The sequence below is a fragment of the Lycium ferocissimum genome, chromosome 10 (assembly GCF_029784015.1).
Source record: "Lycium ferocissimum isolate CSIRO_LF1 chromosome 10, AGI_CSIRO_Lferr_CH_V1, whole genome shotgun sequence".
In the NCBI taxonomy this organism is placed as follows: Eukaryota; Viridiplantae; Streptophyta; class Magnoliopsida; order Solanales; family Solanaceae; genus Lycium; species Lycium ferocissimum.
Window position 1 is genome coordinate 34,045,530 of NC_081351.1, and position 24,867 is coordinate 34,070,396.

The 24,867-nt window shown below is 33.9% G+C and overlaps 2 protein-coding genes across 3 annotated transcripts; one reads left to right on the plus strand and one right to left on the minus strand.

The window, feature by feature from the left end:
* Window positions 1-9,487: 9,487 nt before the first annotated feature.
* LOC132033540 (uncharacterized) lies at window positions 9,488-11,283 on the plus strand. Its single transcript, XM_059423540.1, has 3 exons — window positions 9,488-10,358; window positions 10,641-10,835; window positions 10,939-11,283. Exons 1-3 carry the CDS (start codon window positions 9,543-9,545, stop codon window positions 11,164-11,166), a joined length of 1,239 nt encoding a protein of 412 aa, XP_059279523.1. The 5' UTR covers window positions 9,488-9,542; the 3' UTR covers window positions 11,167-11,283.
* A 3,069-nt stretch (window positions 11,284-14,352) lies between these two features.
* On the minus strand, window positions 14,353-21,524 carry LOC132033541 (KH domain-containing protein HEN4-like). 2 transcript variants are annotated; one of them, XM_059423542.1, is made up of 9 exons: window positions 21,379-21,524; window positions 19,370-20,061; window positions 18,612-19,034; window positions 18,136-18,390; window positions 17,582-17,911; window positions 17,244-17,320; window positions 16,981-17,092; window positions 14,954-15,111; window positions 14,353-14,785 (listed from the first exon to the last, which is right to left on the minus strand). In XM_059423542.1, exons 2-8 carry the CDS (start codon window positions 20,051-20,053, stop codon window positions 14,968-14,970), a joined length of 2,025 nt encoding a protein of 674 aa, XP_059279525.1. In that variant the 5' UTR covers window positions 20,054-20,061; window positions 21,379-21,524; the 3' UTR covers window positions 14,353-14,785; window positions 14,954-14,967. The 2 variants fall into 2 exon arrangements, with proteins under 2 accessions (XP_059279525.1, XP_059279526.1); XM_059423543.1 differs by having other exon boundaries at window positions 19,370-20,055; window positions 21,379-21,515.
* Window positions 21,525-24,867: the final 3,343 nt, after the last annotated feature.

The following is a 24,867-nucleotide window of genomic DNA, read 5'->3' on the forward strand; positions in this document are numbered from 1 at the left end:
GGTGTGTGAAAGAGATACACAGATAATTTGAGACGAAGGGCATATCCAAATTAATCAATTTCATAGAATTCCATACCTATGTATTTGCTATTAACAATCTGCACAAATTTGAAGCTTTTATAGAAGTCTTCAATTACAAATTTAATTTTAGCAGGACCAATTTCTTGACATTTAGCTTGGCCACTCAGTGAAACTGAAAATATAAAATCAAGAAAGCGATAGGGTGAAGGAGAATTGAGACATTTTTACCAATTTTTTTGTTGGGAAACACGTCGGAACTAGGGTTCTGCCGGCGGCGTTGTGGCGGTGAAGATAAATCTATATATAATATAAAACTAAGCATAGACAAGGTGATGTGGCACCTCTCTATGGCTTAGAATGCTATTTATCTTTTATATCTTTTTTTGCTTTTTTCCCTTCATTTCTCTACATAATTTACTCAATAATTGGATTAACAAAATCCTTATACATTAACTAAGCCTTTGCCATTTAACCCTCTGTATGATCCCACGTACAACTAATAAATCCCAAGTAACCCATGATCCCACGTAACAGCAATATTTATTGATAATCAACCTAAAGCCGTTTTCCCTTGATAATTAGTTAATTACAGTGAAGTTGATTTCCCTGCCTTTTGATACTATGTTTCTTGCCCTATATATATCTTCTTATTCTTCTTTTCTTTTTTGGGTATGCTATTCCCCTTGTGATGTTCCTTTTTTATTGTGCATTAAAAATATTTAATAAAAAATATTTCGTGTATAATCTTATTTGTCGAAATTCTCTTTCAGGAATTTAGTTTTAGGTATTTTCTTACAAGTTTTATTCATAGTTTATCGATTTTGTGAGGTATTTTTCTTGCAGGAGTAAGGAGAAGAAGAAGAAGAGGAAGACCAAATGATGGACACATGAAAAAGAAGATTTGAAAATAACTATGGGGAGATTTGACGAGAACAAGTGGTGTTCTTTAAACTTGACTTTGCAATATAAAAAAAAAATGTCATTTGATGATCTCTTTTGAACCACATGCAAGATATCTAATTTTCTGGTAATCTGAATAGTTAGATGACTTGATTTTATACATACTGGTTGTTTATTTGTGCTCCTTTTCTTCTTCTTTTTTTAATATAAAAAAAAAATTGGCTTGTCTACTCTTTATTTATTATTTTTGCTACGAAACTAATTCTTTTTCTTTGTTTGTTCTTCGTTATTTTGTTAGGTGATTATTGGAGATTGATAAATTGTCAGATAATATGAACATTACAAAAAGATTTGTCTACAGAAATTAGTTGATTATTTCTTTGATTGCCATTATTTTTGCATGCTAAAGGGGTTGGTTTTACCGTTTTAGTAATAACATATTATGTCAGTAAAATTAAATTATATTTCTGAATAGACAACTAAAATTAAATCGAATATTATTATATGTATGGTGATTATAGCCACAAATGAAATCTAAAAAAAATTAGTTTTACTTTTATCTTTTTTAAGTACTCCTTAAAACTTATACAAAAGTTATAAGTTTCGTTGGTAACGTATTTAAATTGTATCTTTCAAAAAAAAAATAAAGGGATTTAAATTGTATATTACATATATGCTTCAAATAATACAAATGTTGAATTAACTAATAGTCAGACACCAAACAGATGTTGGTATGCTTTTGATAAAATAAAGCATAATATCAAAATTCATAATTGGGAGCTAACAGTCATTTCAAAATTTCACTAATGTATCAACTGTTTGCTTTCATTAGTAAAGTCCAACAAATGGTTGCCATTTTGCATTTTATTTGAAATTTCATAAGTCTCTACTAAAGGAAAAAATTGTACTAAAGAGCCAAAATTTAAAGCATAACTAAAATGCTTCAGCCAACATGTTAACAAGTAACCGAGGCAAACCTACATTTTCGACATTCTATATATAAATATTAGCGCCCTTATAACGTTAATAGTTTGTGTATACACATATGCATATGAATGAACTTCTTTTATTGTATATCTTAAACCCATATATTTCAGATCGGTTACAGAGGATTAAACAAAATCATGCTACCCCTTAGGTTTGCGTTACCAATTTTTCATTACTTTTTTTCATTTATTTCCATTCATATTGATTTAAATGTGTTATTTTGTATTCAATTTTAATGTCTCTTAATATTATTTTAGTTAAAAGATTATATATAAATTATCTGGAGAATCATGAAAAATAGTAGAATCATGAAAAGATGTTTAATTAATAAATATATTTTTTTTATAAAATTATAATACATTATCTATTCATATTTTATATTTCTTATGACCGCGCGTAGCGCGGATAAATATACTAGTTTAGGTATCCGGTGGGACGAATTTGTGCATTTGTCTCAAAATTATTGCTTCTTTTGCAATTTTTGTGGGAAAAAAAGAGGTGTTAATGACGTTTTTTTGGGTTTAAGCAGAACTTATTGGGCAATTAATGTTCGAACTTAGATCACTAATTAAGAGTAAAGAAATTTTACCAACCTCGTTACATTGCTATGTGATGGTGTCAAATTGTCAATCATGAAAACGAATCAAATTAGTTTTAAAAGACTGAAGTAAACTTTTGTTCTCTCTAGTTTACTATTATTAAATTTTATAATAATCATACTTATTTTAAAAATGAAAATCTTTCAAGTGCAAAGTTAAATCATAAGAATGCCTATTAAAAATTGAACGATCATTCTACACTTTACTTAACTCCTATTTTTACTGTATTTTTGTACCAAAAAGTGAGCCTATCTTTCAATAAATAATACAATAGTAAAGGAATGAGGTAAATAAAAAGACATCAGGGTGGAGCTTTCGTTAATAGCCAACACTTAATGCAATGTATATCTTGGAAGTGTTTCATCTTCCAATTCCTATTGCAAAAAGTAAAAAGTCTCTTCGTAGCAATAACTATACATGGAGAATTCGAAGAGTTACTTGGAATAATCAATATAGACTAAGGGCCTGTTTGTCCATAGATACCCAAAAAAAAAAAAAATCACTTTTTTTAGAATTTTGGAGTTGGAGTTGGAGTTGTGTTTGGCCATAGTTTTTGAAATTGTAGTTTTTCTTGAATTGTAGTTGTAAAAAAGTGAAAAAAGTGAATTTTTTTGAAAAACAAGTTTTTTTTTTTGTTTTTGGAATTCCGGAATACAATTTCAGAATTCTTATGGCCAAATGCTGAAAAGTGAAAAAAGTGAAAAAAAATTCCGGAATAAAGTGAATAATTCTTATGGCCAAACGCCCACTAAATTCAAGTGCTTGAATATTTGTGCGGCTACCATGCCGGTAGCGAATTTTCAGTGGCTTTCGGGTTTGTAAGAACAGAATTTTATAAATAATTACTCCTTCTGGTTCAAAAAGAATGTCCACTTAGGCCTCATTTGTTTGCACTTAATGAAGGTCTGAATCTTAATCATTCAGATTCAGCCCATTAAGTGCATTTATTTTTAAGGTCTGAATTTTAATTATTCAGATTCGGCCCATTAAGGATATTTTTTTTATTTCCTTATAAAGCCTCTTAATGGATCTGAATAGATCTAAATAAATCAGATCTATAAAAGAGTCTTATTCCATTCAAACTCATTAAATTAATACGGTTATTCACCTTTTAGGCCTCTGTCTTCTCTTGTCGGCAAAAAAATCTTTCACGCCTCTTCTTCTTTTCTCAGCAAAAAAATTTCCTCTTGAACTGATAAACTTTCATAATCTTTACAAATATTTTGTATACTTACTATTTTTTACATTCACAATATGTTTGGGTGAATTGATGTTTATCAACCTACTGCTAGTATTGATGTTTTTTGGATAATATAGTATTATACCATTCCATAGTTTAGGTTGAGAAAGTCAAACCCATAAGAAAAGATTAACGTAGCAATCACAGCAAGCAGGTCCCTTTCTATGTGTCACAAATGTCTTTTGTGACTACTTATTTAGTAGTTTATATAATTCTAAATCAGTCCCATTTTCATTTAAGTGAAGTTTAGTTATTATCTTTTAGGCCCTATAAGTTATCTATAGAGTATTTACAATCAGGTCCCTCAATCTGTTAGGAGGAGGACACGTGTCTTACTTTAGTAGCTGCTACTTTTATTATATCCATGTACTCGGATTCAGTGTTTTTTGGAAAATATATGCAAATCTGATTCTATCTCTCTTTCTCTCTCTCTTCTTTTCCTCTTTCTTTCTTCTTCTTCTTCCAAACCTCAGGTAACAGGACACTCTCCTGTTACAAATGGTATCAGAGCAGCCACCGCCGCCGCCGCCGGTGATGACGTCACCGGAACTTCAAGCTTTGCGTGACGATGTACGAGTTGTTCAAGCGCAGCTAACAATGTTGGCAGAGGACACCGGAAGACGATTTGAGTCGATTGAGAGTAATCAGAATTAGTTCCAATCCCAGCTAGACGAAGCTCGTGAGACAAACAAAAACCTCGAACTGATTTTGAAAAGTTTAACTCAACCATTGACAGCAAATTCAACACCTCCCTCCCCGGCGACTAATACAAATAAAACAACCATGGGTGCAACATCTGATGGAACTCCGACGATTCCATCAACCTACGAATATGGACAACAATCAGGTACTAACAAAACCCCTATTTCTCAACCCTTGTTCACTACTCCATTGACTTACCATGTGGGAAGGGGATTCACCTTCCCACCAGCCCTCTTATTTTCTAGAAAGGTGGAAATATCAACAAATAGCACTGAGAAACCACAGTGCTTGGTGATCTCAACACAAGTACAACCTAAGTGGATGGAGGAGATCATTGCCAGCTATGAGGATGACCAGGACATTCTGCAAGCTGTAACTAGCTTAGGTGATGGTGCTAACAATGGTGATGTGTCCTGGCAACAAGGAATACTGAGGTTTAAAGGAAAATTTTGGGTTGGAAACCATGGGTCGCTCAGATCAAAGTTGGTGTCAAGCATCTACAATTCAGGGTTAGAGGGACATTCAGGGATTTGGGCCACATATCAAAGAGTGAAAGCAGTTTTTTATTGGCCCTCCATGATTGAGACTATCAGAACCATTGTCCAAGAGTGTGATACTTGTCAAAGAAATAAAAATGAACAAATTGCATATCCTGGTTTACTTCAACCCCTACCTATACCAGAGAAGCAATGGGAGCACATATCTATGGACTTTATTGAAGCTCTTCCCAAATCACAAGGACAAGATACAATTTTAGTGGTGGTAGACAAGTATAGTAAGTATGCACACTTCATTGCTCTCTCACATCCCTTTACTGCATCTCAAAGGGCTAGACCTTCATAGATATTGTGTATAAACTTCATGGGTTGCCTAAAAGTATAGTTTCAGATAGGGACAAGATCTTCTTTAGCAATTTCTGGAAAGAATTATTCAAGAATTTACAGGTGCAGTTGTTGTTTAGCTCTGCTTATTACCCACAAACAGATGGGCAGACTGAAAGACTGAATAAGTGTTTAGAGAATTATTTGAGGTGCATGACTGGTCATAAACCTAAGGAATGGAACAAATGGTTAGCCTTGGCTGAGTTTTGGTACAACAGTAACCATTATACTTCACTAAACATGACACCATTCAAGGTAGCCTATGGTTATGATCCCCCACAACTTTCATTTGAATTGATAGCACAATCAAAAGTAGAGGCTATTGATCAGGTGATGAAGGACAGACAAATCATGGCAAAGGTATTGAAAGATAATCTTGTTAAGGCTCAGAACAGGATGAAAGTCAATGCTGACAAGAGGAGGACTGAAAGAGAATACAAAGAGGGTGATTGGGTGTTTCTGAAGTTACAACCATACAGGCAAACATCAGTAGCCATTAGAAAGAGTTTGAAGTTAGCTTCTAAATTTTATGGGCCATAGATCATACGGAAATCAGTTGCCTACAAGCTGGAACTGCCCTCAACTGTTAAAATCCATCCAGTTTTTCATATGTTTCAACTCAAAAGGAAAGTGGGTGCTCACATCACACCATCTATTGACCCTTCTATCTGCTCAGTTGATGGACAACCTTTGGTGGAACCAGCTGTTATCCTAGACAGAAGGATGATCAAGAGAGGGAACAAAGCAACTACTCAAATCTTGGTGCAATGGATGAACTTGTTACCAGAAGAGGCAACCTGGGAGGATTACCAATTTATAAAGTCTCAATTTCCAGATTTTAAGGATGATTAAATAAGTACTGATGATGCTGTTAAGAGCAAGGCTCATTTTTAAGAAGGATGGAATGTCACAAATGTCTTTGTGACTACTTATTTAGTAGTTTATATAATTCCAAATCAGTCCCATTTTCATTTAAGTGAAGTTTAGTTATTATCTTTTAGGCCCTATAAGTTATCTATAGAGTATTTACAATCGGTCCCTCAACATTAGAGGACACGTGTCTTACTTTAGTAGCTACTACTTTTATTATATCCATGTACTCGGATTCAGTGTTTTTTGGAAAATATATGCAAATCTGATTCTATCTCTCTTTCTCTCTCTCTCTCTCTCTCTCTCTCTCTCTCTTCTTTTCCTCTTTCTTTCTTCTTCTTCTTCCAAACCTCAGGTAACAGGACACTCTCATGTTACACTATGTGATTTTACTCTTTTTAATTAGGTCTTTACTATTAAAGCAGAGCAGGATTGTTTTATAGCAAGTTTGGAGAAAGTTTTGATCTTTTTAAGAAAAGAAGTATCTTTGAACTGCAAAGTTTTGAAAATTTGCTGGAAATTTTATGAGTTTTGTGCTTAATTTTGAAGTTTTGCAGAGTTGAATTAACTGCTGAAACTGTGTTGAAGTTCGTTTTTCATCTTAAGTAGAGAAGGGTTCTGTGTTTTTCTCAACTTGGTAAGAATTCTTGAAATTTTGCCAGCTTAGTTCTTCGTAACTATGAAAAATTATCTACTACTTTTTTAAAATTGTAAGTGAACAATATTTTGTTTAGCTGCATGATTTTATTTATTAAAAGATTCAGTTATGTTGAATTCTTAAAAAAAAGATTCATGTTACCTTGTTACAGTAGTTTTTATATTGGTATATAAAATTTAGTTTGCATTTCAGATAGAATTTTTTTTATCAAATATAAATATTCAAAATATTGTTTTCTATCAAAAAATATAACTTTTTATGCTGAAATGAGATTTTATACTGTAATATTTTATTGATATAGTGTAATTTCACATGCGCATTCAGATATTGAAAACAAACAGTCTTAATGATTCAGTGTTCAGATCTAGAGACCACATCTTAATATTCAGATTTGCATTCAGATCCAGATATCTAGATCTTAATGGACATCTTAATATGCAGATGTGTATTCAGATTGAGACATCTTAATCTTAATGGAAACAAATGAGGCCTTACTCATTTGCACACCCCTTAAGAAAATTTTAATTACTAGACAAAAATAAGTAGTTTGACTAAATTACTCCTAATTAAATAAGTATTGAGATTTGGTCACTTAACACTTAATAAGGACAAATCTGAAAAAATAAGATTAATTCTTTATTGATTTGGTAAGTGTACGCTTGTAGTGAAGGAGAATTGTACTGATAGGGAGAACTGTAATCGCATACATTAATATAATCATTCATCTCCAAACTATTACAAGTACTTCAAGCTGATAATCAAATCTTTCAAGGGAAGAAAAACATAAAAGGGAAGAAGGGAGGAAGGTTCCAGAATTAATCTAAGCAACTAAGAAACAACTTCATAAAGATAACCCTAAAACAATATATCCTCTTCAATATATAGGCATCCTCACGAAGTGCACGTGCTCCATTCTTTAACCAGGGTCCCAAACGTAATTTGCCAGTTTATTTGTTACAATGCTCTTTTTAAACCACGAAATAAAGGTTAAGTAGACATTCTTTGTGAACCGGATGGAGTATCGTTTATTGGAAATCTTCTATAGACAGTGTGAAAGCAAGTATATGATCAATACAATAAGTCAAAACTCTGACCAACTGTATCGAACTTTGACCCAAATAAATTTAAGTAGCAACCAATCTTGAGAGTATGAACTTGTCCATAAATAATTTAGTAGACCCGATTCAGAACCAGATTACTAACCTTGTTATTGTCAAAAAAGCAATTGTGATGGTCAAATTGTTTCTCCTATATATATATAAACCCAGTTATTGATTTTTCTCATTCTGAGTTACTACTCTGTCACAGTGGAAAAAGAGTGAATATTTCCCCCATAAGCCACATCAGGTAACGCTTCTCCTCGTGGGTTTCTTATTCCAATTTATTTACGTGCTAAGATTCTTAATTTGTATGCCAATATTAGCTCTAAATCTTGTCATTAGTCCTATAAATGAAGAAATAGTAGTATGATATTCCCAAATTTAGATTTTTCTTTTTGACAACGGTGGTGCGTGGACAGTTTGTGCGCATTGAGTCCTATATGCTATCCTGAAGTTGATTAATAGTCATCTAAGTTATTGCGGAAATAACACATTAAAGTCATGTTCGAATTTTTTGTATTAATAAAAGCTCATCCAATTTAATTTAATTTTCTCAAAAAATCAAAAAATTTCATCCCTGAAACATAACGTGGCAACCACATCACCCACTAAACTTTCGAATTTCTCAAATGATTACCCAACTTATAATTTTTTCAAAGTCTTCTTTCGTTTCTTAAATAAACTTGGGGACAAGTCAATAACATTGAATAAAAGACTTCTTTTGATTACATCAAGCTTTTTCACCCATCTGTTCCTCAAAATAGTGTACCTTTTATTCGGCGAAAATTTTATTTATCGTATAAATTCTGTTAAGCTTTGTTGGGTAAATGATAGAAATTTTTACCTGGTGAAAAATAGAAATATTATCTGGTTAAAAAAATATTAATCAAATAAATATCATTAACTAGAACTGAGTTTATTTAAGAAACAAATGAAGATTATGTAAAATTTCTGAAGTTGGATGACTAGAAATCCAAAAGTTTATTTGTGTAACATGACATGCCACATCATTTGTCCGGCATTAGAGAGTTGATTTTCCAACATAAATTTGGAAACGTTGTATTAAGTTGGATGATTTTATCGTTATCAAAAATTTAAAAATAACTTTATTGTGTTACCCGTAACTTGAATGATTGTTTAAATAACTAACTTGCATAACTGTGTCCGTCAAACCCTCCCAACAATATTTTTGTATATGAACCCCTGAATACTAGGCCAAACCCCAATATAGGTATATCATACTAACCTAGTTATTTCCATAGGTTACTCTCCCTAATTGCTTGATATTCTTTCCTTTTTTCAGACTGTAATTTTTTTCTTTCTACTTTGCTAGTCAAGACGTTTCATCAGTTTAGTTTATCAGCCGATTCAGTGTAATCATTGAATAATTTAATCAGTTATATCAGGTTAAAACAGTGTGCTATATCTTTAAGAGTTCAAGTTTTATGCACAATTTTCTCACTAATCAAGCTTGACTTGTTAACCTGATATAAAAAAAAATGGATGATCTGCTATAAATTGGCTAAATTACACTATGTAATTTAACTTTAATCTTTTTCCAAATTGCTGATCTATGTTTACCGGATGTCAGGCTATTCAAATTGCTATTTGCTTGCACTAGCAGTACTCTTATTGCTAGTAGCAATTGATGCAAATTCACAAACTGAACCAAGAAAAGTGAAAACTGTTGTCTTTCGATCACCAAAATTTGTGCTGAAACCTGGATCAGTTGCTAACAAATATTACTACAACATTGATTTCCCTAAAGGACATGTTGCTATAAAAGATTTTCATGCTGAAGTAGTTGATAAGGCAGGGCACCCTGTACCATTATATGAAACATATCTTCACCATTGGGTTGTTGTAAGATATTACCAACAAAAAAGCAACGAATTGAACACCTCGGATATAATCGTTGGGGGCAACTCAGGGATATGCGACGGGGTTCTTAATCAGCATTTTGGGCTCGGATCTGAGACCCGAAAAACAGCCACATATGTTCCGGACCCTTATGGAATAGAAATTGGTAATCCAAAGGATGTACCTGAAGGATACGAAGAGAGATGGGTGCTCAATTTACATGCCATTGATACACGAGGAGTTGAAGATAGATTGGGATGCAACGAGTGCAAGTGTGATCTTTATAATGTCACAAAGGATGAGGATGGTCAAGCTATAGAGCCAGATTATATCGGTGGCCTGAGATGTTGTTACGATAAAACAAGATGCAGGGTGAAACACGGGTTCAAAGGATCGAAGAAAGGCCTTTACCTGAAGTATACGGTGAAGTATGTTGAGTGGGATGCCTCCATTGTGCCTGTTAAAATTTATATACTTGATGTCACGGATACATGGAAAAAGCCGGAAAATCCAACAGCAAAGGCAAAACATCAGTGCCAGGTGTGATCAGTTTCCTATGTTGTGTTATTTTCTTTATTTAACTTCCTTAAAGATCAATTTTAAGTGGCAGAATGGTCTTGCTGCCACGATCCACTGAGATTCAGCTCTTTGTCGCTCTGACTCATTCAATAATCATCTATTGTCATGTACTATGCACATCATCTTGTACTCAGGACAATCACGCAGACGGATGATATTTTTTCATTCATTGATCAATTCAATTTTAGCTCTATGCTACCTGGTTTTGTCTGGCTAACAATTCAGGCAATTTCCTGATTTCAGATTGAATATTCAGTGAAGTCATGTTATGCTAATGGTGCAAATTTTGGTTGTACTGATACATGTTCTGCTAATGGTGCAAATTTTGGTTGTACTGATACAAAAAAAGTAAGTGTACCATTTCCTACTGGTGGAGATGTCATCTATGGAGTTGCTCATCAACATACTGGAGGGGCTGGTTCAACCCTACATGGAGAGGTACTATGAGCTACTTATTACATTTTCTCCCTGTGATTTTTCTCTACCTTTTAGCAAACAGTGTGGTGTTTATTATTTTAATTATGATTTTTTCTTGGGCTAGGATGGACGCGTCATATGCTCATCTCACCCGATCTATGGCAAAGGAAAGGGACCAGGAAATGAAGCTGGGTACGTCGTGGGGATGTCTACATGTTATCCTAAACCTGGCTCGATTAAGATAATGAAAGGGGAGACTGTAACTTTACTAACAAATTATAGTAGTTTTCGAAGGCATACTGGAGTGATGAGTTTGTTCTATCTCTTGGTTGCTGAACCATCACCAAATTAAGATCTACTTCTTGTTGCTGTTTTATTTTATCAAAGTAAGAAAAAGAGAGAGGAAGAAAGAATTGTGAGAAATCTTGATTGATTTTCCATCAATATAATGGGTGTTTAATATAGTAAACGATACATGTCCTAAAAATGAAAGAAGAATCTGATAGTTTCCTAATTACCGGATATGATCACTTTAAATAATCTATATATAATATAAAGTAAGGCATAAACAAGGTGATGTGGCACCTCTCTGTGACCTCCATTCCTATTTATCTTTTTTCTCATTTTTTTGCCTTTTCTTTCATTTGTTTCCCATTTATTTGGTATTTTAAATAGCTAAAGAGTTGCTCCTTTAACTCTCTTAATTATGTCAATTAACCATTATATCATTTTCTTTAATGTGGGATTTGAGGAGAATAAAACTCCTTTAATCCTCAGATTTCAACGTGATAGTTAATGCATATAATAATTTTTTCATCTTCTCCTCTCTCCCACTAGCAGACTTTAACTATAATATTAGAAAGCAAGAGTTAATGAAAAGTAATATTGTATTAAAGTTATAATTCAATACCTATGAATATTTGGTAACGTTAAAATTCTACAAAGACACCAATAAATTTTGCAATTATTGCATGTGCCTGCATTATGTGATCTTTAGGTTCTTTGTTCCTTTTTAGTATATATAGTGGTGCATCTCCGTGAGAGCGCAAAAGATGGTGCATCTCCGGGAGAGCACAAAAGATAAGTAATGGAGAAAAAGTCAGGTGCAAATTTTCACTGAAGTTATGTTCGATATAATGAAAAATGTTTTTCTGGAAAATGTATTTCTGAAAAATAAGTAAAGTTGTTACTTATTTTCTCATGTTCGGTGGGTTAGTGATGCAAAGATTTGGGCATTGTTTCTCACTTACTACCGATCAATGCATTTGGGAGCAAAAATGGTTAGTGAATGCAAATATAGCGACTTATGTACGTCCTTTTGAAAAGTTTGGCGAAATTGAGAAAAAAGATGTGGATTGTGTTTAACAAGTCGCCGGAGGCAATTATCTGTCTTCAAAGTGAGCGTGTATGTGAGTTTTAAGTCATATTTGGTTATCTTTTTCATTTTTTTCTTTTTATTTCTTTCCATTTTAAATTTCTTAGAATTTTATTCAAAAGAAATGAGAAAATATTGGTCATATGAAAAATAAATGCCAATAATTCACATTTAGAAACAAAATACAAATTAAAATGCATCAAAGGGAGAAAAAAAAGTTAAGTAAAAGAACAATGGCGTGGCACATCTCTTTAGCCAAAGATCCTATTTATCTTCTTTATTCCCTACTTTTTCTAAATTTTATTTCTATGCAATACGTCAATTAACCATTCATTCATATTCTTTGTTTTCATTACTCCCACAACTTATTATTACAATAACATCTAAATAATTAATAGTCATGTTCATGGCGTTATTTGGTATTCCATATTGTAGTACCATAAATAGAGGCATTATAAGACTTTATTGCAAAAAGAAATGATTACTCCCCAGCGTTATCCTTTCATTTCATATTTGAAGTAGTAATATTGTTATATTCACTACAGTAGTATATTCATGCTTTAGTTTGGCTTGAAGAAGAAGAAGAAGAAGACTCTTAAATGGTGATCGGCTTGTGATAGTGGATTCGATAAGAGCTCGAAAAATTATGCATTGATTTTGTTTTTCCTTCTATTTTTAATGATTAAGAGCGTAAGAATGATGTGTGTATTGTATTATTTCCTTATTTATTTATTTTTTCGTATGATCTCTCTATGATTCCTCTTTATTTTTATTTTTATATGAATTTCTGATTGTTGTAACTATATAATTTCTTTTGGTTCAGAATAGTAACTTATGACTTAGCTGAAAGTCTGCTACCAAATTGTTTCCTCTATGGAATCAACTGTACGTGTGAGTATTTAGATAGAAACGGCCAAGTGGGTGTATTTTTTCTCTCTTATTTTACATTTTTTATGTAAGGATTGAGAAACTCACGAAAAGTGTTAAAAACCCTGACATAGATACGCACATCTACATTATATTAAAAGCATGAACTCCTGAACTTAAAAGTTAAATTACAAAAACACCCTTCATTTACTTAAATATCCTATTACAAAAATAAGAAGCCTATTCAAAACCTCACCAAAGAATTAGAATAGACGCAATGGTTCGTATCTGACCTTCAAACTTCAACATTTTAAGAAATCAAGAAGATAATTAATTGACAAATACATATCAACTTTATAAATATAGTCCATTTATAAAAGTCGGGCCATCTGTACACTTTTATGAAAATCTTCTAATATATAATATTGCTTGGACTATGAATTATTGAAAGTGATTTATATATTTGTCAGTCAATTTATACAAATAATATAGATATAGATGTAATATAAATACCTATTTTGTCTATATTTTATTTAGTAAAGTATTGGTTTCTTTTATGACCACGCGAAGCGCGGATAAATTCACTAGTTTCCTAATCATCTTAAGTGATTTATCTTCCAATCTTAACACTCTTTCTCAAGTTTATGCATACACATAGTTTATACCACGCTTGTCTCCCATGTAACTAATTCAGGAACCGGCAAGTGATTTGCTAAATATATTTGAAATCAATCATTTAATTTCACAAACTTGTGACGATGTCCCCTAAGAGGTTTTCTCGTCTAACAAAATGACAATACTAGAGGTCTCTTCACTGGAGCTAATCCCAAGCCTTTTATATTTCAGTGTACACGTAGCAAGTATCTAGTGTGGTATTGCACAATACTAGAGCTCTCTTCACTGGAACTAATCCCAAACCTCCAAAATACTAAATATCTGGCCAGAACGCAATATCCGGAAGTAGAGCATCAGTCATATGGCGATCAAACTAGTAAGCGTAAATTAGTCAAATTGAAATGGTATATTAATGATAAGTTAATAGAACCGTTATGGATTAAGGGAAGCGAAAGCAGGTCTTCATAGGACAAATTTCACTGCTTATGGACCTGAACCTGGGTGATCTATACATGACTAGGATGCAGCTCAGGTGAAACTAAGTGGAGGTCGGAACCAACATGTTGAAGAATCAACGGATGAGTTGAGGTTAGAGGTGAAAAGCAAATCAAAGTAAGGGAGATAAGCTTAATAATGCAAACCACAAGGGGTAAATATTACGAAGCAAAAGCTAAAGAGAGGTTTCTAAAAAAAAATCCTATTATCTATTGATTCTCATTAGACTGCTTTCAGTTCCCTTTAATGCATAGAGATAAAAACCAAAAATGAAGACTTCAAGCTACACTCTCTGAAGGAATAATCCCCTAGATATCAAATTGAGACAAGGAATGGTTCCATCATATTTGTAGGACAAAAAGACAGGGAAATTTGTAAATGTCTGCAAACAAATATGTTCCGGAAAAACCAATCCCTTCTCCTTCCTAGAATTATGATCATCTCAAGTATACGTTCTGTGAAAACTTCACCACCACAGAATCAGTCTGTTAAGCCAACCTCACTACTAATGATACTCTAACATGCATTCTTTCCGTTTTTCCATGTCAAGAGTTTGCTGCTTTGCGAACTGCTAAACCATATCTTCCAGTTGCCGTCAACACAAACTCCAGCTTCAGCACTGCTCAGAATACCGTGACAATAAGTCTTCTGGAATAAGCTAACAGTGTTCTTCGAATTCACATTGACAAAAATATGAAAAATGGAGTTCAACTAACTGCTCTCCATTCAGACAGCTCGTAAAAACAAAGGTCATTCAGTTTAAAGTTGACAATATTGAGATATTTACCTCACTGCCCCTAATCAAGCAGCTTCAGTTTCGACCATTACGAAGGCTTGGATAAGACTCTGAGCAGCGTTCGTCTGCTCAGGCGTCCCAGATATAATGATCACGGTCTCTGTTGCTCCAGGCTTAGGATCATTTATGGTCACTTTCGCATCAGAGATCTAGAAAATTTAGTCAAAAATGATATATTTTCATACAACGCAAACAAAGAGTCAAAAATGATATACTTTCATACAACGCAAACAAATCTGTACTAGGCAATTGGCATAATAACAATAAGTAGCCGTTTGGACATAGATTTGGTTGAAAATTGGAACAAGAGTTTTTGAAGTTGAAGTTGTGTGAGCGGAATAGATTTTTCACTTGAAACTAATCAAAAAAACAGTCCAATGTATAACCAAACAATGTTTTGAACAAACCAGGCTAGTATATTGATATACTTTTTTCAAAAGACAGAAAATGGTAAAAAGAACTTTTGAATAAGCCTCGCATTTTTTCTGATATTGAAAAACATGGGAGCAGAATATTTAGAGAAAGACAACAGGACATCCGGAACAGTAAAATATAAAGAACAAAGAAAACGTAGAGTAACCAAGAAGGTAGAAATAAGTAGAGAGAGAGCGAAATAATATTCTGTCAAACACATACATTTTACATACATGAAGAGGGAGATCATATATCTTTTTTATTGTGCATGGCCTTATGTAAAGACTAGTCAGAAATAAAAGACAATAGGAAGAGGGGGGGGGGGGGGGGGGGGGAGGTCAAAAATATCCCTCTACTTTCATTTAATAGCTAAGTTTGTCCTCTGTTACAAGTTAGGGCTATCTATACCCCTGCCATTACGAAAGTAAACAAAAATGCCCCTATTTTTAAATGTTGTCCACACAAGCTTTTTAAAATCCCACATGGCCTGATATTAGGGTGAGGTAGACACCATGTGGAATGCCACCTCACCACCAGATCTTATTATCTAGAAAGGGAAATCCAATGAATCTTTAAAAAAATCTTATTTTTTCTTTTGATTTTTAGTATTCAAAGTTTTTCCATTTCATTCATAATTACTTCATACATTAATCCCTACAACAACATACCCAGCGTAATCCCACAAGTGGGGTCTACAACTTAAAATCCCTAATCAACTTAAGATCTCTCAATAACTACAATCTTTAATAAACACTAGAATCGACCCCTCTATCCCACCAGAAAAACCCCATTTTATTCCCCTGCCATAATCAACAAACCATCGGAGAAAACAACAAAAATACTAGCTGAGGAAGAGTTTGGAGATTCTTGAAATTAAATTTTGGGGCTTATATTATATCGGCAACTGCGGCAAAGTTAAGTTCTCGATGAAGATTGAAGTGTTAATACATTTTAAACCCCGTAGGAAAAAATGGTGCTCGAAATGATAAACACTGGAACAACAACAAAAAGATGCAAAATCACTCGAAAACTACCAAGGACGACAGGGGTGTTTATGCTATAGTTTAAATCGGGCCGGAAAAAATGGCGCCGCCGAACACAAGCTTTCCGACTACCCAAAAAATTTTAACCTACTTCATTCTTTTCCTTCATTCCGTTTTAGTTTCAAGCCTACCCACAAATTTCTTTATAAGAAAGAAAAGAAAGGAGTGTAGAAGAAAGCTGGCAGACGTGAAGAGGAACACCAAGAAAGAGAAAAGGAAAAAGAATAAAAATCTGCAATGAAAAAAGGACTTTTAAGAATATAATTAGTTATGTATAGTTTGTATACATACAATGAGAAAATGACACGTACATAATTTGAACCAAAAGTTTCTTTCAGTTTGCCATGGTGGACAACCATTAAAAATAGGGTATTTTTGTTTACTTTCGTAACGGCAGTGTATAAATAGCCCTAACTTGTAACGGAGGATAAATTTAGCTTCTAAATGAAAATAAGGGGTATTTTTTTTACCCTTTTTACCTTCCCCAATATATATATATATATATATCCACCCAAAAAAAAAAAGTATAATGCTAATTAGGGACAATCACATAGATCATACCTCACATATTTGTCGAAGACATCCCCCACCTTCTCCATAGATTGCAGGAACCACAGATCGAGGTACAACTACTTCCACAGTAGTGCTTGTGATCACAGCGGGATGACTTCCTCTATTATGATGAAATTCATGTGTAACAGAGACATACATATATCATCAGTGTATGATAGAAATAGCAGATTACAAATGAACTCTATAACATCGAGAAGAAAAAGAAAGGAAGATGAACGAAAGAGTCTGGTCATGATCCAGAAAGTACAGACCCTCCAAAGCCGCCGATACTTCGCGGACCTCCTGCATAGTCTGGGAAGCCATGCTGTCCCCCACCTTCACCCAGCCCCTGCAATCCAGTTCAGTAAAATAATATTTCTCTGATGCTTGTCCCTTTTTTTTTTTTTTTGGATCAGAACATTTTATTCCAGCAGAAAGAAGACGTGCTCGAGGACAATTCTGACGCTCACTCAAATTACATTATGAAAGCAACAAGCACATGATTACAATTACATTAGATGGAGCAGCCTATACATAAATATCAACCGACTCCCATTTTTAAAAGTCAAAAGAAACTAGAATGGTAGAACTAACTGCAACCAAAAGCTACCTGAGGACCCCATGGTGCTGAAGATGGCATTCTATCAGAAATATGAGGTGGAATGCCTGGCCTGTGGAAATTTTGCATAAAGGGAGGACGGTCATCATGTGGATGGAAACCACCATGTGGAGGTAGAGCGTCAAACTTGTGAAATGGTGGACGAATGTTGGGGAACATGCCTGGAGGTGAAAATTCTCTCCCTCCCATGTGTGAAGGGAATGGATGTACTTGGTCCAGAAAACCAGGGTTTGAAGGAAATGCATCACGAAAGTAATGGTTCTGCAATCTGCTGGTAATCTGCAGAAGGGCTTCATGAACTTTTTCAGCGTCTCCATTTATCTGAGCAACCAAAAAGAAGAGCAAAAAGCAAGTCGAGAACTAGGAATTAGGCCTGTCCTAAACCAAACAACCATAGACATCACACTAAACCAAAAAAAAAAGAGAAAAAATAATTAATAAATATCAAGCTAGCAACAAACCCTCTAAATATGCAGAAGAAAAACTGCCGATATTTTTATATTTTTCTTAGTAACATCAATCAAATCATAAAAAGCAAAAAACACCTGAACTACTTCTTCATTTTCCGCCGCACACTTTGGGGTTTGATCCTTGCCCACAATACGAATATAGGCTCCAGTTGACTTCCTCATTTCAGCTATTATACCACCACCTTTACCCAAGAGACACCCAATTTGATTGGAGAACACCAAAAGTTTTGCAACCATAACATTGTCCTGGTTCTCAGGTGCAGCCCTAAAAATTCGGGATTGGATGCGAAGGACAGCATCTTGCGGCAAAGATATTCTATCATCTGGGTGCTGCATAAATAGAACAACCTTAGCCTTTTATTCTTACAATTGTTAGGTTATATAACAACAAAGAAACATGATTTAGAAGAGGAAAGAAGAAAGAATATCAACTTTATCAAAAAGAACGACCTCCCCCCTCCCCCCCCCCCCCAAAAAAAAAAAAACCCGAGCTGTGGACTAAGGGTAATCCAGGACAAATAAAGCAAATAGATCAGAGATTCAAACCGTACCGCTGGACCAGAGATGACTATAACTCGATCTTCAGCATCCCCTGCACCTTCCAGAACTTTGATTTGACACCCAGTCTCATGCTGAAGTGCTTTGATTATACTTCCTCCCTTTCCAATTATACCTCCAACTTTTTCGTCCGGGCAAAGCAATCTGAAAGTCAAGGCATCGGGAATAGGGTTCATTCGGCCAGGTATACCAACTTCCCCATCACGAAATCCAACAGAGGAAGGTAGCCCCTGCCCGTGGTAAGGACGTGCTGACGGTGGCCGCAATTCCCGGTTAGACAGAGGACGCCCAGGAGACTGAGTAGATGGACCACCAGCATCAGCAGAGAGAAAATCCTGATCCCTGGAGGAACCCTCAAGTAATTGTCGAGCAATGATTTCAAGAGCTTTTTTAACTGCATCACGCTCCCCAGAAATCTGCAACATAACAATTAGGAATGTCTCCAGGGTTGTGGTTAATAATATCACAAGATTTGACTAACAGAGTACTGCATAAAGCAGCAGACAATATTCACAATGATCAACTCTGTGAAACGTGAGGCAGGAAATGAGATGGTGATGAAGCAGTATTCACCGTGAACTCAACAAGTATGAAGAGTACACGCAACTTTCTCAAACTGAATTATATAGATAGAGGGCCATTCTCCGACACCAAAGTAAATGATCACATTGATGACAGTTAATGACTAAGCTGAGAGAATCATTTGACTAAAACTTGTGCAGAATAAATGAATAAATATCAACGCATATACCTGAACTAAGTCATCAGATGAAGATGCACATGAAGGTCGCTTGTCCCTGGGAAGAATCCGTATCTGTGCCCCACTTTCGGAAGACATCTGTTTTATCACACTACCACCTTTTCCTTGCATACAGCCTACTTGACTGGAGTGTATAAGCAATCTTATAATCAATGAAGAAGAATCATTACCTTCTTCATCTCCTCCATCCATTCCTACTCCTCCTTCAACCATCCTATCAAATATCACGAATAGAGCTTTCTGAATAGATTCATTTTCCTTCTCAGTTTTGGAATTTTCTGCCAGAAGAGACACCTTATTCTCACCCTTATCACCATTTTCATCATTGCAACTGTCTTTTTCCTTAGTTTCACTCCCCTCAACGTCAGCCTGGGGCTGTTCGGTTACCACTTCATCTTCTTTTCCTGAACCTACAATAACTATCACCCTCTCATCACAACCAACAACACTATCCTCAACTCGAACCTCTGCACCACTTTCCTCTCGTATCTGAGAAATGGTGCTACTATCCTTTCCGATAAGCAAATCTATTTTTGAAGCAGGGCATAACATACGAACTTCCGCAGGTAATCTCTGGGAACTAAAAGATGATGATCTCTGCCACTTCCATCGGCCATTTGTTTCTGCAGGACTCCGATCATGTGGTCGCTTGGCAGGTGTTAACTTCGTTGACATATCTGCAACTTTTTTTTGTAACAGACACTAATTTCAGGAGAGCATAAGACTGTAAAGGATGTATAAGCAAGGTTTGGATTTTTTTTTTTTATTCTTTTTTTGGAAATGGTAAGGTAATTGGGAACATTCCCAACTATACCCATGCCGATAAGGCCTACAACAACAAAAACATACCCAGTGTAATCCCACAAGTGGGGTTTGGGGAGGGCAGAGTGTACGCAGACCATACCAATAAGGCCTGAACCCATGAATGCAAATATAACCAATCAAACTCCATAGAGCCACATTGATAGTGATTTCCGACCATTGTACACGCTATTCTATTATATGATCAGTGAGACGCGTCTATCATAGAGCAATACCTGAATCAAGGAAAATGAATTTGCCAAGTGCGAACCCTAGGGGCGAGCAATATCACATAGTTCAGTCTGAGCATTTGGCACTCAAACTACTCTCCAGTCTCCACCAACATAAGCAGTATATTTTTATACCTTCTCTACCCTTCACAAGGTAGGGATAAGGTCTGCCGACACTCTACTCTCCCCAGACCCCACCTGTTGGGATTATACTAGGTATGTTGTCGTTGCTGTTGTTGTCTCACCTATACCCTTAAAAACCTAAGCTATTGTTCATATTGGGACGATTAGTCAATACCTTCATCTGCTTCTTTTTTTAATTACATTAACAAAGAACCGACGCATTTCATATGTACTACTCTTTATGTAATAGAAAGCTAAACATCAGGCTTGCAAACACCCAAAACCAAGAAAACAATTTCATCTAAAGCTTAAAAAGACAAACTTGTTAAAGTCATTTTTGATAAAGTTTTTAAATTTTCTTGCTAAAAAAAACTTGTTAAAAGTTATTTCATAGTCTATAATTATAAAGCATCTATATTAATCAATATCATGGAATTCAATTTGCTAGTTACAATCTGCACAAAATTTGAAGCTTTAATACAAGTCTTCAATTTTAGCAGGCCCCCTATTTATCGACATTTAGCTTAGCCAATCAGTTAAACTGAAAGTACATGAAATCAAGAAAATTTCAGCTGAAGCTTCAAAAGACGAACTTGTTAGAAGCTATTTAATGGTATATATAGTTATAAAGCATCTATATTAATCATCAGTATCCTGGAAATCCATACCTATACATTTGCTAGTTACAATCTGCACAAAACTGAAGCTTTTACTACAAGTCTTCAAATTTATTCGTCATTTACCATGGCCATTCAGTTAAACTAAAAGTATGAAATTCGAGAAAAAAAAAAAGGGTAAAAGTAAACGAAAAAGTAAAAAAGAATAGAGAGATTCAGCATTTTTTACCTCGTTAGAGATAGGGTTGTGATAAACCTAGGTTTCCGGCGAAGGTCAGGGAGAGAGTGATGTGTTCTATATATAGTATCAGAAGAACTGGGGTTTCACTTTTTGCAGTAAGTACTTTGTATACATTTATTCGTGTGCATTTATATCTTCTTGTGCTCTTTTTGCATTTTATTATACAAAGAAAAAAATAGATAATGAGGTGTCGACGAAGAAAAATAAGTAAAGAGATGATTATTATCAAACACACACCTGATATATTATTATTTTTATTGATTTGTTTTATATCTAAACACATAGTGCGAAAATATAATTGCGTTTCTATTCAATTCAAAATTCAAAAGTATATTTATCAAAACAAAAGGCGCACTTTGCCCATAAAATTTCGTCCATACGGTAGATTAATTAATTTCGAAGTGTTTGATAAATAGCGTATAATATTCTTCTTTCTTTTCTTTTATTGTTTTATTGTCGTTTTTCAATTAATTATATAATCGGGTCACCACCATTTTAAAATATAAAAGAGAGTTGTGCTCTATGAAAATATAATTTCAAATTTCTATTCAATTAAAAACATCAACATTTGATAGTTTAGGTAGAAAAATCGCAAAAAAAAAGTGATATTTCATTTGTGGCTTTTACCATTAGATCGAATCAATCAGTCTTTCCATAGTAAAACGATGTGAACTTTTGTTGATTTAGTTTTGACATTAATTAAACTTTATAAAACATATAGTATTATTTGGTCGGGGTATTTAACATAAACATAGTCGAACGAAACTAATTATGTATTACAATTTGTCATATAACAACAACAATGTGGTTCCACAAACGGGGTCCGAAGATGATGGGGTGTATCTGAAACCTTACAATATATATTTGATAGTATAGATAATTTTGGTGACAGATTTATTTATGTAAAGAATATCACAATTATCCTTCTTCTATTGCCTTCTTTCATCATGTTTTTATAATCGTGTTCAGAGAATCAAATTAAGTGTCTTTTATTCTGTTACCTTCTATAACAATTATGAATATAAGCAACTTACTAAATAATATTTTTAGGTGTTTGAATCTTGCATAATATGCTGAATGATACAATAAATACATATTAAAATGTTAGTTTAAAAATAAATACGTATTAGAAAAAGAAATGCATCGCTTATTGATGGTAAAAACTTATTCAGTATTTACATCAAACTAGTGTAATTTACTGTAGTTAAGTTTTTTAATGTAGTAAATATATACATTTACTAAATTAAGCAATGTTATCATATATTCGTACATATGACATGCATTCATTAGTATGATGTAAACATCCAATGCGGATAAATTTTTACCCTTATTAAGTGTATGATTTAGATTGTAGCTTCCTACTTTAAATTTTGTTTTGTGGATTATAATGTTTGAAATACTATTTACTATTTTAACTCATTTGTTGATGTAAATACTTTCGTATGAATTAGTACTCTCCTATTCATGCCAATTTAATTTGTGTCACCTCTAAATTAAGTCGTTGACGAAATTAAGAGATGGGTTTATCATTTACCTTTATTACGTGATAACGTTCAAATCACATCTTAACAGTAGTGCAAACGATCGTGGTCACATATAGAACCTGACAAAATTGGGGTTGAATTCCATTGAGAATTTTGGGTGTTTTTTGCAAATATGTTTAATTGGTCGCCTAACTTAACTATTACCCGAATTGAAAGATATTTTGTATTTTTGATGAAAAATTGACGGCAACAATCAGGTAATTGACTACGGTGACTAATTTATGTTGAGGTCTAGGAGTGCTTCCTCACCTAGGTGTAATTCTGATTGTGTAAATTAAATTGGGTTTGACAGGGGATTGTCTAGTTATGGCCATCAATATCTAAAACGCGCTCAATGTTTCTCAATATTGAGTGGTCTAACTCAAAATCACATTAGATGAAATAGTTGAAATTAGGGCAATTGATAATTGACCTAAGTTGGGTAATTGATCTCTAGCTCAAACCCGTTATTAATTAAATAATACCAATCTCTTATACTTGCCTAATTTCTTGTTAGCTAATCAACTCAACCTTAGTTCCACTCTCTGAATCTATTTTTACCACCACAAATTTACAAATTAAGAAGGTAGCTGGCCAAATAACTATCATCCCAATCATAATCAAGTATTTAATTTAATTAATGATTAGGTATCACACACTAGGGTTGGTTTGCAACCCTAAAATCTGAGTTTAGCTATTCGTAATCAGAGAAAAAGAACAAAAAATTAAAGAGGAAACAAACATAATTATTTTAAATAATGAAAATAAATTGTGAACTCTATTATCTTCCACTTGTCTCTTCTCAACATAGCAAAAAGAGCCTTCCACATCTGAATAAAAGCAAGAATAAATGAGTAAAACCTAACCTTTTATTTATAATACGTTAAATTTCAGAACAAAAATGTTCCCATTGCGCATTTTGTGGCCACGAGCATAGTTCATGTCCATGAACTTGTGCTTCATAATCTGGGCTTCTAGGTACTTCGTGACCTTGAACTTGTGCTGCAGTTGTTGGTGTCATGGAGGAGTTCGTGCATACAAAAAAAATTATGGGTAAAAGAAGCAACTCATTTTCTAGAAACTTTTTCTCTTCTTCAAGTTTGTGTCCACAAACTCTCAACTGTTTTCTCTTCAAGTTCGTGGACTGTGTTCCCGAACACAATTTGTGTCCACGAACTCTTACGGTTCTTCTCTTGTTCTTTATTCAAATCCCAATCTTCAATATCAATTACAATCTTTCTTAACTTACTCCTTGTTTATCATACAATCATATTTTCACGCTCCTTTAACAAGTTAGTTTAGACTATTAAATTACCATTAAGAAAGCGTAAAACACAACAAAAGACACGAATAAATTAGTTATGTAGTGTGAACAAAACACACATAACGTAATAATCAGTTTAACTTCTTGACTTTAACAGTAAAAATGCGATCTCACCATAAGTACATACAAAGCCTCTATGTACATACTAGCTAATTCTATAACAAAACAAATTGCTTAACTTAGTAACCCTAAGATATTTAGTAGTATTATATGTATACAATAATTCATATTTCGTACTTACACCTCTTACTGTTTTATTATTTGACAGTTCCTTTCACACATTTACTCTCTTGATCAGTTTTGCTACTACGTTATATCTCATGTTATCATTGTCAATCCTGTTGTGATATATTCGACTGACATTATTTCTTCGGTTAAGGACATTCGCACCATGGTTATTTAAAACGACCCATCACACCTATGTTAGCTACAAATATCACATTTCATATAGTATATATAGGCACATTGGTTTGACAGTAGACATGTTAGCTATAAATATCGCGTATGTATGTGCTTGCCACAGTTTGGCACACCCCTATTAATTAGGAATACTCATCAAACTGCTTTTACAATTAGGCAATATTTTTTTTCTTTTTTTTTTCTTTAACATACCTCGTTTGTTTCAATTTT